The sequence below is a fragment of the Ranitomeya imitator genome, chromosome 5, assembly GCF_032444005.1.
Source record: "Ranitomeya imitator isolate aRanImi1 chromosome 5, aRanImi1.pri, whole genome shotgun sequence".
NCBI classification, from domain to species: Eukaryota; Metazoa; Chordata; class Amphibia; order Anura; family Dendrobatidae; genus Ranitomeya; species Ranitomeya imitator.
This window is the reverse complement of record NC_091286.1, coordinates 513,477,770-513,493,428: the sequence shown is the minus strand read 5'-3', so window position 1 is coordinate 513,493,428 and position 15,659 is coordinate 513,477,770. Positions and strand designations below refer to the sequence as shown.

Genomic DNA, 15,659 nt, shown 5'->3' with positions numbered 1-15,659 from the left:
CTCCATCTTCAGTGTCCTCTGCAGTGATGCTCAGGTCAGAGGGCGCGGTGACGTGGTTGGTGCGCGCCCTCTGCCTGAACGTCAGTGCAGAAGACGCTGAAGATGGAGCGGTGCCAGAACGAGGAGCAGGTGAATATTGAAAGTGCCATGCCGGGGGCCTGAGCGACGGAGAGGTGAGTATGTGATTTTTTATTTTTTTATCACAGCAACAGCAAATGGGGCAAGTGTCTGTATGGAGCATCTATGGGGCCATAACGTTTGCACTATATGGGGAAAGTGTCTGTATGGGGCCATAACATTTGTGCAGCACGATATGGGGCCATAACGTTTGTGCAGCACTATATGGGGCCATAACATTTGTACAGCACTATATGGGGCCATAAAGTTTGTGCAGCACTATATGGGGCCATAATGTTTGTGCAGCACTATATGGGGCCATAACGTTTGTGCAGCATTATATAGGGCCATAACGTTTGTGCAGCATTATATGGGGCTATAACGTTTGTGCAGCACTATATGGGGCCATAACGTTTGTGCAGCACTATATGGGGCCATAATGTTTGTGCAGTACTCTATGGGGCAAGTGTCTGTATGGGGCATCTTATTGGGCTATAACGTTTGTGCAGCACTATATGGGGCAAGTGTCTGCATGGGGCCATAATCAAGGTTTGTACAGCACTATATGGGGCAAGTGTCTATATGGGGCCATAACATTTATGCAGCACTATATGGGGCAAATGTCTGTATTGGGCATCTTATGGGACTATAACGTTTGTGCAGCACTATATGGGGCAAGTGTCTGTGGATCGCCCCCAGACACAGCGCCACAGGTTACTCGGTACCGGTCCTTTCTGTCTCAGTTCTGGGGTTGTCACGGTGGATGGACCCGGTCGTGACCCTGCTAAGGGGCATCCCATAAAGGTGATAGTACAGTCTGTCAGGGGTTCGTGACGCCACCTGTGGTGTTCGGTCAGGGTGACCGACGCTGCTGTGGGGCCCACTGGGGTGATGGAATGGCAGCTGGATGGTATCACTTCCCACAGGTGAAGTAGGTCCCCAGGGCTTCCCAGTAAAGGAGATGGTAATGGTGTGAGGTGCAGTCAATAACGAGGACACAAGGTTGCAGTCTCTTTACCTCTTTACTGAAGACTTCAAGATCCTCAATCCAGAGCACGTTTAACCAGGCTATCAGAGACCGGCCGGTCCGATGGGCACATCCAGAGTTTCCTTCGCAGATGGAAATCGTTGCCTACCAATAGCGCCTGTGTGTTGTAGTCCTACCCTGCTGAGCATTCGGAATAGTCCTCACAACTGCTGTTCTCGTTCGTTCGTTCTCTACAGCTCTCTCTCTCTCTCATTCTTTGGTTCCAGATGTTACTAGTTTATAACGTCCCCCAGATATGTTATGGCTAGGACGCCACCCGTTTCACGGGAAGGCTCGGAGCTCTTCCGGGACCCTAGAGATACCCCTCTCCACGCGTTGCCCCCTATGTCTTCGTAGGTTTAGTAAGGTAGACAGCCAACCTATAATTAACTGTCCGGCGGAATTTGAAGTAAGGCCTGAAGTCAGTTACTCCTACGGTGATTCGGCCACCGACTACGCGCCTCAGTAAGATTTTGCCTCTCTCTCTCGGCACGACTCTTACTGGCTCTCCTTTGTGCTGATCTCGTTTACACTGTTCCACAATATCCTTTTCTTCGTGTCTCTCTCCTGGATACCGCGGCAGGGTGTGCAGGCGCGGTTCCGTTAGGTTCTGTTCTGTTCGCTAGGCACCTGCCAGGCTCCCACGCCTGACAGGGACCCCCCTGTGCCTTCTCCCTGCAACACCCCCTGCCACGGGATGTTGCATGGTTCCAACCCAGTCAGCTTCTGACTAACTTCCTCCCCAGCCCCTAGTTTTACCAGTGTGAGGAGTGGCCCAATAAATAAAGCCTTTTTTTCCACCTAGTGGCCGGAGTGTGAAGTGTAATGTGTTCTGGTGATACCTGGTCAGGAGAACTCCTTAGTGCCATCAGACGTACCGCCACTCTCCTTAGCGGCAGAGTGCCATACTGCAACGACCAGGTCTCTGGGGCGCTGCATCTGTATGGGGCGATAATCAACGTTTGTGCAGCACTATATGGGGCAAATATCTTTATGGAGCATCTTATGGGGCCATAATTAACGTTTGTGGAGCATTATATGGGGCAAATATATTTATGGAGCATCTTAGGGGGCCATAATCAACATTTGTTCAGCATTATATTGGGCAAATGTGTCTATGGAGCATCTTATGAGGCCATTATTAACCTTTATGCAGTACTATATGGGGCATATTTTAATATGGAGCATCTTATGGGGCTATCATAAACTTTATGGAGCATTATATGGGGCTCCTGATTCAATATGGATATTCAAAAACACTTAACCTACTGATGTCTCAATTAATTTTACTTTTATTGGTATCTATTTTTACTTTTGACATTTACCGGTAGATGCTGCATTTCCCACCCTAGGCTTATACTCCAGTCATTAAGTTTTCCCAGTTTTTTGTGGCAAAATTAGGGGGTCGGCTTATACTCGGGTCAGCTTATACTCCAGTATATACGGTAGTCCTGAAATGCCACAATTTTTAGCCTACAGAAAGATGAGGTGTGTCATGGAGATACCAGACTGTAAAATATGTGGCCTGTATTTTTTTTTTTTACAGGAAAATAGTGTCAAGACCTAGGGTAACATACAGCAAAACAGTTCAATATAGGCTTGACGTGCCACAATTTTTAGACCACAGATATATGAAGCATGTGACAGAGATACCACACTGCAAAATACAGTGGGGCAAAAAAGTATTTAGTCAGTCAGCAATAGTGCAAGTTCCACCACTTAAAACGATGAGAGGCGTCTGTAATTTACATCATAGGTAGACCTCAACTATGGGAGACAAACTGAGAAAAAAAAATCCAGAAAATCACATTGTCTGTTTTTTTAACATTTTATTTGCATATTATGGTGGAAAATAAGTATTTGGTCAGAAACAAACAATCAAGATTTTTGGCTCTCACAGACCTGTAACTTCTTCTTTAAGAGTCTCCTCTTTCCTCCACTCATTACCTGTAGTAATGGCGCCTGTTTAAACTTGTTATCAGTATAAAAAGACACCTGTGCACACCCTCAAACAGTCTGACTCCAAACTCCACTATGGTGAAGACCAAAGAGCTGTCAAAGGACACCAGAAACAAAATTGTAGCCCTGCACCAGGCTGGGAAGACTGAATCTGCAATAGCCAACCAGCTTGGAGTGAAGAAATCAACAGTGGGAGCAATAATTAGAAAATGGAAGACATACAAGACCACTGATAATCTCCCTCGATCTGGGGCTCCACGCAAAATCCCACCCCGTGGGGTCAGAATGATCACAAGAACGGTGAGCAAAAATCCCAGAACCACGCGGGGGGACCTAGTGAATGAACTGCAGAGAGCTGGGACCAATGTAACAAGGCCTACCATAAGTAACACACTACGCCACCATGGACCCAGATCCTGCAGTGCCAGACGTGTCCCACTGCTTAAGCCAGTACATGCCCGGGCCCGTCTGAAGTTTGCTAAAGAGAATTTGGATGATCCAGAGGAGTTTTGCGAGAATGTCCTATGGTCTGATGAAACCAAACTGGAACTGTTTGGTAGAAACACAACTTGTCGTGTTTGGAGGAAAAAGAATACTGAGTTGCATCCATCAAACACCATACCTACTGTAAAGCATGGTGGTGGAAACATCATGCTTTGGGGCTGTTTCTCTGCAAAGGGGCCAGGACGACTGATCTGGGTACTTGAAAGAATGAATGGGGCCATGTATCGTGAGATTTTGAGTGCAAACCTCCTTCCATCAGCAAGGGCATTGAAGATGAAACGTGGCTGGGTCTTTCAACGTGACAATGATCCAAAGCACACCGCCAGGGCAACGAAGGAGTGGCTTCGTAAGAAGCATTTCAAGGTCCTGGAGTGGCCTAGCCAGTCTCCAGATCTCAACCCTATAGAAAACCTTTGGAGGGAGTTGAAAGTCCGTGTTGCCAAGCGAAAAGCCAAAAACATCACTGCTCTAGAGGAGATCTGCATGGAGGAATGGGCCAACATACCAACAACAGTGTGTGGCAACCTTGTGAAGACTTACAGAAAACGTTTGACCTCTGTCATTGCCAACAAAGGATATATTACAAAGTATTGAGATGAAATTTTGTTTCTGACCAAATACTTATTTTCCACCATAATATGCAAATAAAATGTTAAAATAACAGACAATGTGATTTTCTGGATTTTTTTTTCTCAGTTTGTCTCCCATAGTTGAGGTCTACCTATGATGTAAATTACAGACGCCTCTCACCTTTTTAAGTGGTGGAACTTGCACTATTGCTGACTGACTAAATACTTTTTTGCCCCACTGTATGTGTCCTGTATTTTTTTTTACAGGAAAATAGTGTCAATAACTAGTGTAACAAACATCAATAAACAGTTCAATATAGTCTTGAAATGCCACAATATTTAGCCCACAGAGAGATGAGGCATGTCACGGAGATACCACACTGTAAAATATGTGGCCTTTATTATTATTTTTTTCACATGAAAATAGTGTCAAGAACTAGGGTAACCGACAGCAAAAACAGTTGAATGGAGTAATGAAATGCCACAATTTTTAACTGTAAAATATGTGGCCTGTATTTTTTTTACAGCAAAATAGTCACTATCTAGGGTAACACACAGCAAAAACAGTTAAACATAGGCCTCAATTCCACAATTTGTAGCCCACAGAAAGATGAGGCGTCTGACGGAGATAGCCCACTTTCAAATATTTGGCCTGTATTTTTATTTTTTTTTAGCCAGCAAAATTGTGTCAATAAGTAGGCTACGACACAACAAAAACAATTCTATGGAGGCCTGAAATGGCACAATTTTGACTGCAAAGATATGTGATCTGTGTGGTGCCCAAAATAAGTGTAAAATATCTGCCCTGTAGCTAGATATTTTTTTTTGGCAGCAAAATGGTGTCAAGAAATTATGTAAGAAACTCCAGAAAAATTTTACAGTACCACAAAAATGGCAGAATTTTTTGGGAACTCAGATGTGACCGCTGGGATGGGCAAACCCATTTGAAACAGCTGGATTTTCACGCAGTACTATGAAAAGGATCTGGCTGTATTCTGCAGTCCCAACAACCAAATGGAGAAAAAAACATGGGCTCTGGATTGCTTTGGAATTATATAAACAGGATTAAGATGTAAAAAAAATTATTCCTGGCCAATGATACCTGGGGCTATGTATATGTGGTCAATATATGTAATAGGCAGCAGCAGCAGCAGACAGTAATGGAATGGACTCTCTTGATGTATGCAATGAAGTATGCCACATACAAATGCCTGCCTGCTACTGATATCTATATACCCACATACACTACCTACCTACCGAGCACTGCAATCTATATACCCTTTAATTAGTCCTTAGAAGGACTGTTGGTTTTACTGGATTTATGTATTCCATTATGGTATACCCACAGTAACTGATACACCACCTATTCTTTCCCTATCACCACATCAAATCTCCCTACACTGGTGATTCCGGAGGTGACTGTGCTGATATAGACCTGATTACGCTGTGCAGCCAGCCAATCACTGTAATGCCACAACTAACATGGCTGCGGCATTACAGTGCATGGTAGACAATCCCTGCTTGTTGATTGGTGCTCTAAAGAGTGGCAAGCTTCCAAGGCTGGGACCCGAGCGTCCACCGAATAATCCCAGAAATGCTCGGTGCTCGCCGAGCACCGCGAGTACAGTAAAGCTCGCGCGAGTACCAAGCATTATGGAGTATGCTCGCTCATCACTAATTATGACCATGTGATATTTCAGTTTTTATTTTTTTAATAAATTTGCAAAAATTACTACATTTCTGTTTTTTTCAGTCAAGATGGGTTGCAGTGTGTACATTAATGAGATAAAAAATGAACTTTTTTGAATTTACCAAATGGCTGCAATGAAGCAAAAAGTGAAAAATATAAAGGAGTCTGAATACTTTCCGTACCCACTGTATATATACCCAACTGACACACTTTCCTCAAACATTTTCCCTGATGAAACTGTGCTGCGCAGCAATCCATATTGGGTGTTTGGGCTAATACACAAAAGGGTCTTCCATTGGTGATACTTATTGCTATTATATCATGCATTTCTTATGGCTTATTTTGTTTGTTTAGGGCTGTCTGGTTTATATTCATGTTTGAACCTTGATACTTACCCATGTTGCTCCCCTGATACAGGCTTCTATGTGAGCTTGCCTGTGCTATTACAAAACTTGGTATTCAGGTCTATATTCTAATTGTGTATAAAGGCACAGATGGTTGACCTCGTAGAGACCAAAACATCCAACACCATGGAGACACCATCACGTGTTTCTCAACGCAGTGATCCAGAACACTGCCCCCATATAAGTAAATGCATGTAGAGGAGCTGCGGAGACACCATCATGTGTTTCTCAACGCAGGCAGTGAATAGCCAGGCCTTTCCCCGGGAAGGAACAACCAAGAGAAGGGCAGCATCCAATAAAGGAAAACATCCAATAAAGGAAAAGCACCTATGCCAAGCATGGTATCCATCCACAGACAGCTGTTTCGGGGGTTTTTGCCCCTCATCAGTGTGGAGTAGGAAACTGGCTATCAGGAGCAGTGCCTAGTAGAAAGTCTGTAAAGGCACGGATGATTGACCTCGTGGAGACCAAAACATCCAACACCATGGAGACACCATCACGTGTTTCTCAACGCAGTGATCCAGAACACTGCCCCCAAATATGCAAATGCATGTAGAGGAGCTGCGGAGACACCATCACGTGTTTCTCAACGCAGGCAGTGAATAGCCAGGCCTTTTCCCGGGAAGGAACAACCAACGGAAGGGCAGCATCCATTAAAGGAAAACATCCAATAAAGGAAAACCACCTATGCCCCTCATCAGTGTGGAGTAGGAAAGTGGCTATCAGGAGCAGTGCCTAGTAGAAAGTCTATAAAGGCACGGATGATTGACCTCATGCTTGGCATAGGTGGTTTTCCTTTATTGGATGTTTTCCTTTATTGGAAGCTGCCCTTCCCTTGGTTGTTCCTTCCCAGGGAAAGACCTGGCTATTCACTGCCTGCGTTGAGAAACACGTGATGTTGTCTCCGCAGCTCCTCTACATATATTCTAATTGTCGACAAGCTGGTGGTTCTGTATTGCGAGTCATAGCACTTTACAGTCTATAGTTTTTGTAGAACCGGGTGTGAACACTTTTTTTCCTGTATCACATTTTGTTTTGTAATATAAGTGAGTGATCCTGGTGGCCCACCGAAGTAGTCATGATGGAACACTGGGGGCTTAAATAGTCAAGTATATACTATGTAAAATTAATAGATTATATATTAATGTATAGTCAAGTCATAGTTATCTATGTAAATACGTATTAAACTATTTGACATTCCCACATTGTACACACATTGTATAATCTTATTTTGGCTCTTTTCCAAGGAAAGGAATCAGATTGTATTTTCCTGTTTGAGGTAAGAGCATATAGGAGGCACTGAATGCAGTTTCTCTTTAAAGACTGCAGAGGAGATCAGATTACGAATGGGCTCAGCCCAAAATTAATAGCTTGGACCTATCAGTGTCTGCTGCTGACTTATAAGAGTCAGTGCAAGGAAGATTTAATCGCTTGACGGAAGTGGATACTGTTGTTAGTCATGGCATGGAAATCCCTGTGCTTTGTGCTTCTGCCCCTGCTGCTGGCATATTATATTTATGAACCTTTACCAGATAGCATGGAGGAGAAATGGAAAGTTATGTTGATTGATGCAACTTTTAGAAGTCTTGGACATTTGGTAAGATATTTACTTTTTTTTTTTTTTAATTGCTTTCTTTATGTTGATATGTTTGTGTTTTCAGCAGCTTCTGAATGCTTATAGAATGTGAATATTATAGTGCCTGCAAGGAGGATTTATAAAATACTGCACGAACATGATAGTTGGTAGGAAATCTAGTTGCTATGTCCCAATATGTTATATCACCTTTTGTAATGTAACGTCACTTTCTTACAGAGCTGCACACAGATCGGCCACTTCTCCTTATGTAACCATCCAGAGCTAAAATAAAAACAAAACAAGATTTTCTAGTCAGAAGTGGAGACAATAGCAAAGGCTGATTACAATTCACCTAATGACTTAAGTTTTCTTAGAAATATTACTGTTTAACTCATTATATTGCTATTTTTATTAATTTCCCTTGACGCATGAGCATTGACTGTTCACCACTCCAGAATATGCATTTTTAACAGTGCAAAAAAAGGTTGGGGGGGGGGGACTTGTAAGACTTGCCTTCTCATGTACAGCACCGTGGAATTAATGGTGCTATATAAATAAATAATAATAATCTTTAGAATGTATATTATTCATCTCTCTCTCCTCTCTCTCCCCCCCCCCTCAAAAAAAAAAATAATAAAAAATTCCCAGATATTAGAGCTCAGTTCAATTTCCCAACTATTGCGTGTTTTAATTTAAAAAAAAAAAAAAAAAATCAGAGCTCTCTAATTTCTTATTCCTTTTTGGATCAGGACACTTACAGACACTGTCCTGACATTCAGGCCAGCATCACAATGCTGTCTCCAGAGGTGCCTGCTAAGAAATACTAACAATCTATAGAAAACAGTGGGGTCAAAGGGGAAGTATGAAATGCACATTGATTAAATTCTAAATGTCTATTTAATGCAGTAATATAATCTCTTATCTAATATGCTTTAAATGAGACTCTAGCATTCCCTCTCTACTCGCGCTGCTTTATTTAATTTTACTACTAGTTTGATTACAAACTTCTGCCCCTTCCTAGAATGTGACAACTTTTGGGGCGGACCACCAAGCCCAATGTGTCTATGGGCAACCTCAGCATTTTTACCGCGTTTTTGTTTCCTTTATGAAGGAGGGACTCTTAGTCACAGAGCCTATTTTTTGAGGGGTATCAAACGGCATTGATTATCTTAAAAGGCCATAACAGTGGGTCTCCTTTACTGTTATTGACTATGCAGTGAGTGGCTGGGCTTCCAAAAATTATGACGCACTCAATACCCCTTTCACGAGACGTACGTTGGGCCTCCTGAGAAAAATGTTACATTGAATGCAAGGCCTGTCTCCGTTACATGCACCCCAGTAAACCTTTGAAACCACGTACTGGATGGCCACATGAAGCAAAAGTTCATGTTGTTCCTGGCTGTAATTTGCACCACAATCCCCCTGGGAACAAACGTGAAGGAGGGTCTCATTAAATAAAAAGTCACATTAAAAAGGAGCGCTTCACCTATACTTGGAATGCCCATACACTAAGTCTATAGGCTAACAAACATTTCCCCCTGGGGGTACAACATTTTTATTTCTGGTATTTACGGGCATCATAAACACCCTTGCACAAAAATTGAGTGACTTTTGCAACACAGAATACGCTCACCCTGGTTTTCTAGTGGCTGTGGATAATAATAATAATAATAATAATAATAATTTTTATTTATATAGCGCTAACATATTCCACAGCACTTAACAATTAAGTGGGGACATGTACAGACAATAAATTCAGAACAAGTTAAGACAATTTAAACAGTGACATTAGGGGTGAGGTCCCTGCTCGCAAGCTTACAATCTACAAGGAAATGAGGGGGACACAATAGGTGAAAAGTGCTTGTTATTTCAGGTCTGGCAATTATAATAAATAGGGATTTTCATATAAAGCTGCATGATCTGGTCATCAGCCCGTGTGTTTAAGTGCAATAGTCTAGTATCAAGTGCAGTTATCGTGTGCATGGAGGGTGTGGAGACAGATGAATAGTAGGGTGCAGATTCACATGCAGATAAAGAGGATCACACCAAATAGACAAAATCAGAAAGCATATACCCATGTATCTTCAAGCACCTCTTCACAACGACACACCTCCCCAAAAAAGACAATGTATTTGAGGTTGTTTCGCTGTTTTCATTTGGTGTACAGAAGTCTTGCCCATTCCAGCTCTTGTTCATTTTTATATAAGAGCTAGCCTGTCAACATTTTCAGTTGACAGGCGGATGCGCTTATCCGTTATAATTCCACTAGCGGCACTAAAAACCCGCTTTGACAGAACATTAGCAGCAGGGTAGACATTGACCTCCAAGGCGCAGAGAGCCAGTTCATGCCACGTGTCCAGCTTGGATACCCAATAATTAAAAGGCACAGAGGAATCATATAGGACCTTTGTACGATCAGCAAGGTACTCCCTCAGCATCTTCCCAAACATTGCACTTCTTGTGACTGCACCCCTTGCCTCAGTGTCGGCGCAGTGGGAGGGTCTGAACTGTCCCATAACTTTGCCATCGTACTTCTGTATCTCTCGCCTGTACTCCCAAGTTAAGGAAAGACAGGGCTTCCCCTAGCCTGAGGGGCAGTTCAGGGGCCCAGATTCCTCATCTCCTGTTTTCCTATTTATGCCTCGTGACAATATCTATCTATAAATATATCTATAGATAGATATATCCATAGATATATAATAGAAAAGCCGGTGTTTCTAAGGCTACTTTCACACATGCGTTTTTAGTAATCCGTCGTTTTGGGAAAACGAATCCTGCAAATGTGCTCGCAAGATGCGTTTTTTTTTTAACCGATAAACTTATATTAACGATGGATGGCCACATGTTGTATCCGTGGTGCAACGGATCTGTCGTGTTTTGCTGGACCGTCGGCACTAAAAAAAACCGTTCAAGTGAACACTTTTGTCCATCGCGTCTGCCATTTTCCACCGCACATGCACGGCAGAAACTCTGCCCCTCCTCCCCGGACTTCAGAATGGGCAGCGGATGCGTTGAAAAACTGCATCCGCTGCCCACGTCGTGCACAAATTTCACGACGTACGTCGGCCCAACGCATAGCAACGGACCCGTACCGACGCAAGTGTGAAAGAGGCCTTAATGAGCGTTTAAAAAAAAAAAGAAAAGGGAAAAAATGGCGCAGGCTCCCGCGCAATTTTCTGCGCCAGAGGGGGAAAGCTGACGGTTGGGGGCAAATATTTGTAGCCTGCTATGAATATCAGCCCGCAGCTGTCTGCATAGCCTTTACTGGCTATTTAAAATAGGGGGACCCCCTCCCAAAAAAAATGACGTGGGGTCCCCCTATATTTTATAGCCAGAAAGGCTACGCAGACAGCTGCAGGCTGATATTTATAGGCTAGAGAGGGGCCATGGATATTGGCCCCCCCAGCTACAAATACCAGTCCGCAGCCGCCCCAGAAATGGTGCATCTGTAAGATGTGCCAATTCCGTCATTTAGCCCCTCTCTTCTCACTCCCATGTAGCGGTGGAATATTGGGTAATAAGGGGTTAATGTCACCTTGCTATTGTAAGGTGACATTAAGCCGGGTTAATAACGGAGAGGCGTCAATAAGATGCCTTTCCATTATTAATCCAATTGTAAGAAAGGGTTAATAAAACACGCACACATTAGGAAAAAAGTATTTTAATATTCTTCATTTAACCATACTTGCCATACTTCTGCGCCTGCAAAAAGCGTAAAATAATAAACCGTATACTACCTGTCCGCCGTAGTCCAATTAATAACGAGTATCCCATGACTATCTCCTTTCTAGAACAGTGACAACGGGTGATGTCACTGCTCAATAGGACCCTCAGTGACACACTGGCAGGAGACAATGGCTCCTGCAGTGCATCACTGAGGTTACTAAAGTTCAAAGTGTCGCTTTATGGCAATTGCTGCTTGGGAAAATTTCCCACCCAGCAATGCCATAAGTGAGACAAGGGACTGTTTTGTGTTTCTTTTTTTTTTTTTTTTTTTTACTGTGGCGGAGGAATACAGTGCAGGTGGATACCTTACTCCCGTCATTGTGTTTCCGGAGCCCCTAGAGAGCGGTCGCATCATCTGATGCTGCTGCTCTCCACGGGAGATCGTCGTGGGACACGTGGATTTCTGCGGACAGGGAGCATATTGGTTGTTTGTTATTGTAATCTTTTTTACAGGTTGACACTGGCTTCGAGGAACAAAGTGACAAGTAATGGTGAGCATGAACTCTGTGGTGTATGGCGTGGGTATGGGTTTTTTTTTTTTTCATTCAACACATTAGCCGGATGATGGGACTACTACTGCCCCATCATTGGCTAATGTGTCAATCACTGTCAGTGTAGCAGGCATCGTCCGATGGGACTTGTTAAAAATAATCATTATATACTCACCTTCCATGGGCCCCTGGATCCAGCTGAGGCCTTTCCCGCTCCTCGCAAAACTCCGATGACCGGTCCATGCATTGCGGTCTCGCAAGACCGCAATGCACTCTTGGGACCGGAGTATCGGTAAACACCTTGCCTGAATCCGGGGGGCCGATGAAGGGTGGGTATGTAACTATTTTTTATTCTTTTTTTAACCGTTAATGACAGCCAATATATCTTTTAACTGACCAGAGAAATAAGAGAATAGCCTCCCCAGACAGGTGACAACCCAGCAGCTGTCGGCTGTCCACTATAGCTGACAACTTGCTGCAACAGCCACGATCACTGTTTGCCCCATCCAAATATGTTTAACCCGTTAGATGCTGCTGTCAATAGTGACTACATCATTATAAATGGTTAACAGTGTGGGGGCTCCCTCTTTATCCAAATTGGTGCCCTCAGATCATGATAGTATGGTCCTGATGTTTGCCATGGCAATTCACGACCAAATAGTGGCCTTAGGCTGCCGTCACACTAGCAGTATTTGGTCAGTATTTTACATCAGTATTTGTAAGCCAAAACCAGGAGTGAAACAATTAGAGGAAAAGTATAATAGAAACATATGCACCACTTCTGCATTTATCACCCACTCCTGGTTTTTGGCTTACAAATACTGTTGTAAAATACTGACCAAATACTGCTAGTGTGACGGCAGCCTTAGTCTGACTGCTGTAGTAGTCTGTTCACAAGTTAGAGACATTTAGGTGGTAAAAATACATTTTCATTTTTGTCGTACCAATTTGCATTAATTCCTGTAAAGCACCTGAAGGGTTAATAAACTACTTGACTGCAGTTTTCAATGTCAGGGGGTACTGGTTTAAAATGGTATCACGTTTGGGGGTTTCCAAATATGAAACCCCTAAAGTCCCTTAAAAAAAAAAAAAATTGTTAATTTCCTTGAAGAAAAAATGAAAAATTGTTGCTATATTTTTAAACCTCATTCTAAACAGCAAGAGCACAAGAAGAGGATTCAGAGATCCTCCAAAAATTAGAAAAAACAGCAAAACGAGGCAGAGATGCTTACCTGCCTCGTTTTGCTGTTTTTTTTTTTTTTTCTATATTTTTAAACCTCCTAAAATGCTAACCAAATAAAGTAACATTTTACAAATGGTCCTGATGTAAAGCCAACATGTGGGAAATGTTATTTGTTAATGGTTTGCTGTGGTATGACCATCTGGATTAAAGGGATAATCATTCAAATTTAGAAACTTGCAAATTTTTTAACATTTTTCTCAAATTTTTTTTATATATATATTTTTTTTTTTATAAATAAACACAAAACATATTGACCTAAACTTACCATTATCATAACGTATAATGTGTCCTGAGAAAACATTCTCAAAATCACTGGGATTTGTTGAAGGGTTGCAGAGTTATTACCACATAAAGTGACACTGGTCAGATTTCAAAAATTTGGCTCAGTCACTAAGGGGTTAACAGGGACATGGTGCCCAGATTGCTAGACTGCGTGGGATATATATATATATACATATATAATTATATTCCAAATTATCATGCATATGATATTTTTTCTCGGATTTTCCTAAATGGTCGTTGCAAACGACAATCAGTCTAATAAATCATCACCCGTTAGATTATACATCGAATTTTATTGAAGAAACCTCCCAATGATTACAGTATAATCTCCAAAAAAAATAAAAACTCAAAATACACTGTTCCAAATTATTAGGCACAGTAGAATTTCTATACATTTGATATGTTTTAAAGAACTGAAAATGCTCATTTGTGGAATTTACAGCATTAGGAGGTCATTCACTGAGCAAAAAAGCTATTTAACTCCAAAACCTCCTAACAGGCCAAGTTACATGTTAACATAGCACCCCTTCTTTGATATCACCTTCACAATTCTTGCATCCGTTGAACTTGTGAGTTTTTGGAGAGTTTCTGCTTGTATTTCTTTGCATGAAGTCAGAATAGCCTCCCAGAGCTGCTGTTTTGATGTGAACTGACTCCCACCCTCATAGATCTTTTGCTTGATGATACTCCAAAGGTTCTCTGTATGGTTGAGGTCAGGTGAAGATGGTGGCCACACCATGAGTTTATCTCCTTTTATACCCATAGCAGCCAATGACTCAGAGGTATTCTTTGCAGCATGAGATGGTGCATTGTCATGCATGAAGTTGATTTTGCTCCTGAAGGCACGTTTCTGCTTTTTAGACCATGTAAGAAAGTTGTCAGTCAAACTCTAAATACTTTGCAGAGGTCATTTTCACACCTTCAGGAACCTTAAAGCATCCTACCAGCTGTTTCCCCATGATTCTGGCCCAAAATGTGACTCCTCCACCTCCTTGCTGACGTCGCAGCCTTGTTGGGACATGGTGGCAATTCAGCAACCATCCACTATTCCATCCATCTGGACCATCCCGGGTTGATTGACACTCATCAGTAAACAAGACTATTTGGTAATTAGTGTTCATGTATGTCAGGGCCAACTTGAACCATTTCTGCTTGTGAACACTGTTTAAGGGTGGCTGAATATTAGGTTTATGCACCACAGCAAGCCTTTGAAGGATCCTACACCTTGAGGTTCAAGGGACTCCAGAGGCACCAGCAGCTTCAAATAACTGTTTGCTGCTTTGTAATGGTATTTTGGCAGCTGCTCTCTTAATCCCATGAATTTGTCTGGCAGAAACTTTCCTCCTTATGCCTTTATCAGCACGAACACGTCTGTGCTCAGATTCAACCACAAATCGCTTAACAGTTCAATGATAACACTTAAGTTTTAGGGAAATATCAAATGTTTTCATCCCTTAACCAAGGCATTGCACTATTTGATGCTTTTAGGGAGCAGATATCCCTTTTCTTTCCCATGTTACTTGAAAACTGTGGCCTGCTTAATAATGTGGAACATCATTTTTAAGTAGTTTTCCTTTAATTTGAATCACCAGGAAAACTAATTATCACATGTGTTTAAGATTGATTTCAGTGATCCATTGAGCCTTGAGACACAATACCATCCATGAGTTATTTGAAAAAAAAAACAATTAAATCTTTATGACACTTAAATCCAATTTGCACGTTAATTTGGAACACTGTGTGTGTGTGTATACACGCAAACACACGCAGCAGAAAGGAATGGAGCCTTTTCATGTATTCAGTGAGATCTATATATTAACATACAGTGCCTGCAGGCCTTGTACTGATGTGGATATGTGCACATAGACTTCCCTGCCTGCTTAGCACTGCAATCTATATACGCCTGAATTGGCCCTAAAAAGGACTGTCGATTTGTGGATTGTTTCATGGCGCTTTACATGTGAGGAGGGGTATACATAGTAAAAGCAAGTACAATAATCTTAAACAATACAAGTCATGATTGGTACAGTAGGGGAGGACCCTACCGACGAGGGCTCAGAATCTACAAGGA

The 15,659-nt window shown here is 42.3% G+C and overlaps 1 protein-coding gene across 1 annotated transcript in view; it reads left to right on the top strand.

The window, feature by feature from the left end:
- The first annotated feature begins 7,557 nt into the window (after window positions 1-7,557).
- The window catches only part of LOC138638295 (arylacetamide deacetylase-like), a 161,702-nt gene continuing 153,600 nt past the window's right edge, over window positions 7,558-15,659 (top strand). The window contains exon 1 of the mRNA XM_069727498.1: window positions 7,558-7,867. Within this exon, the coding sequence (XP_069583599.1) occupies window positions 7,730-7,867 (138 nt within the window). The 5' untranslated portion in view covers window positions 7,558-7,729. The remainder of the gene's footprint in view (window positions 7,868-15,659) is intronic.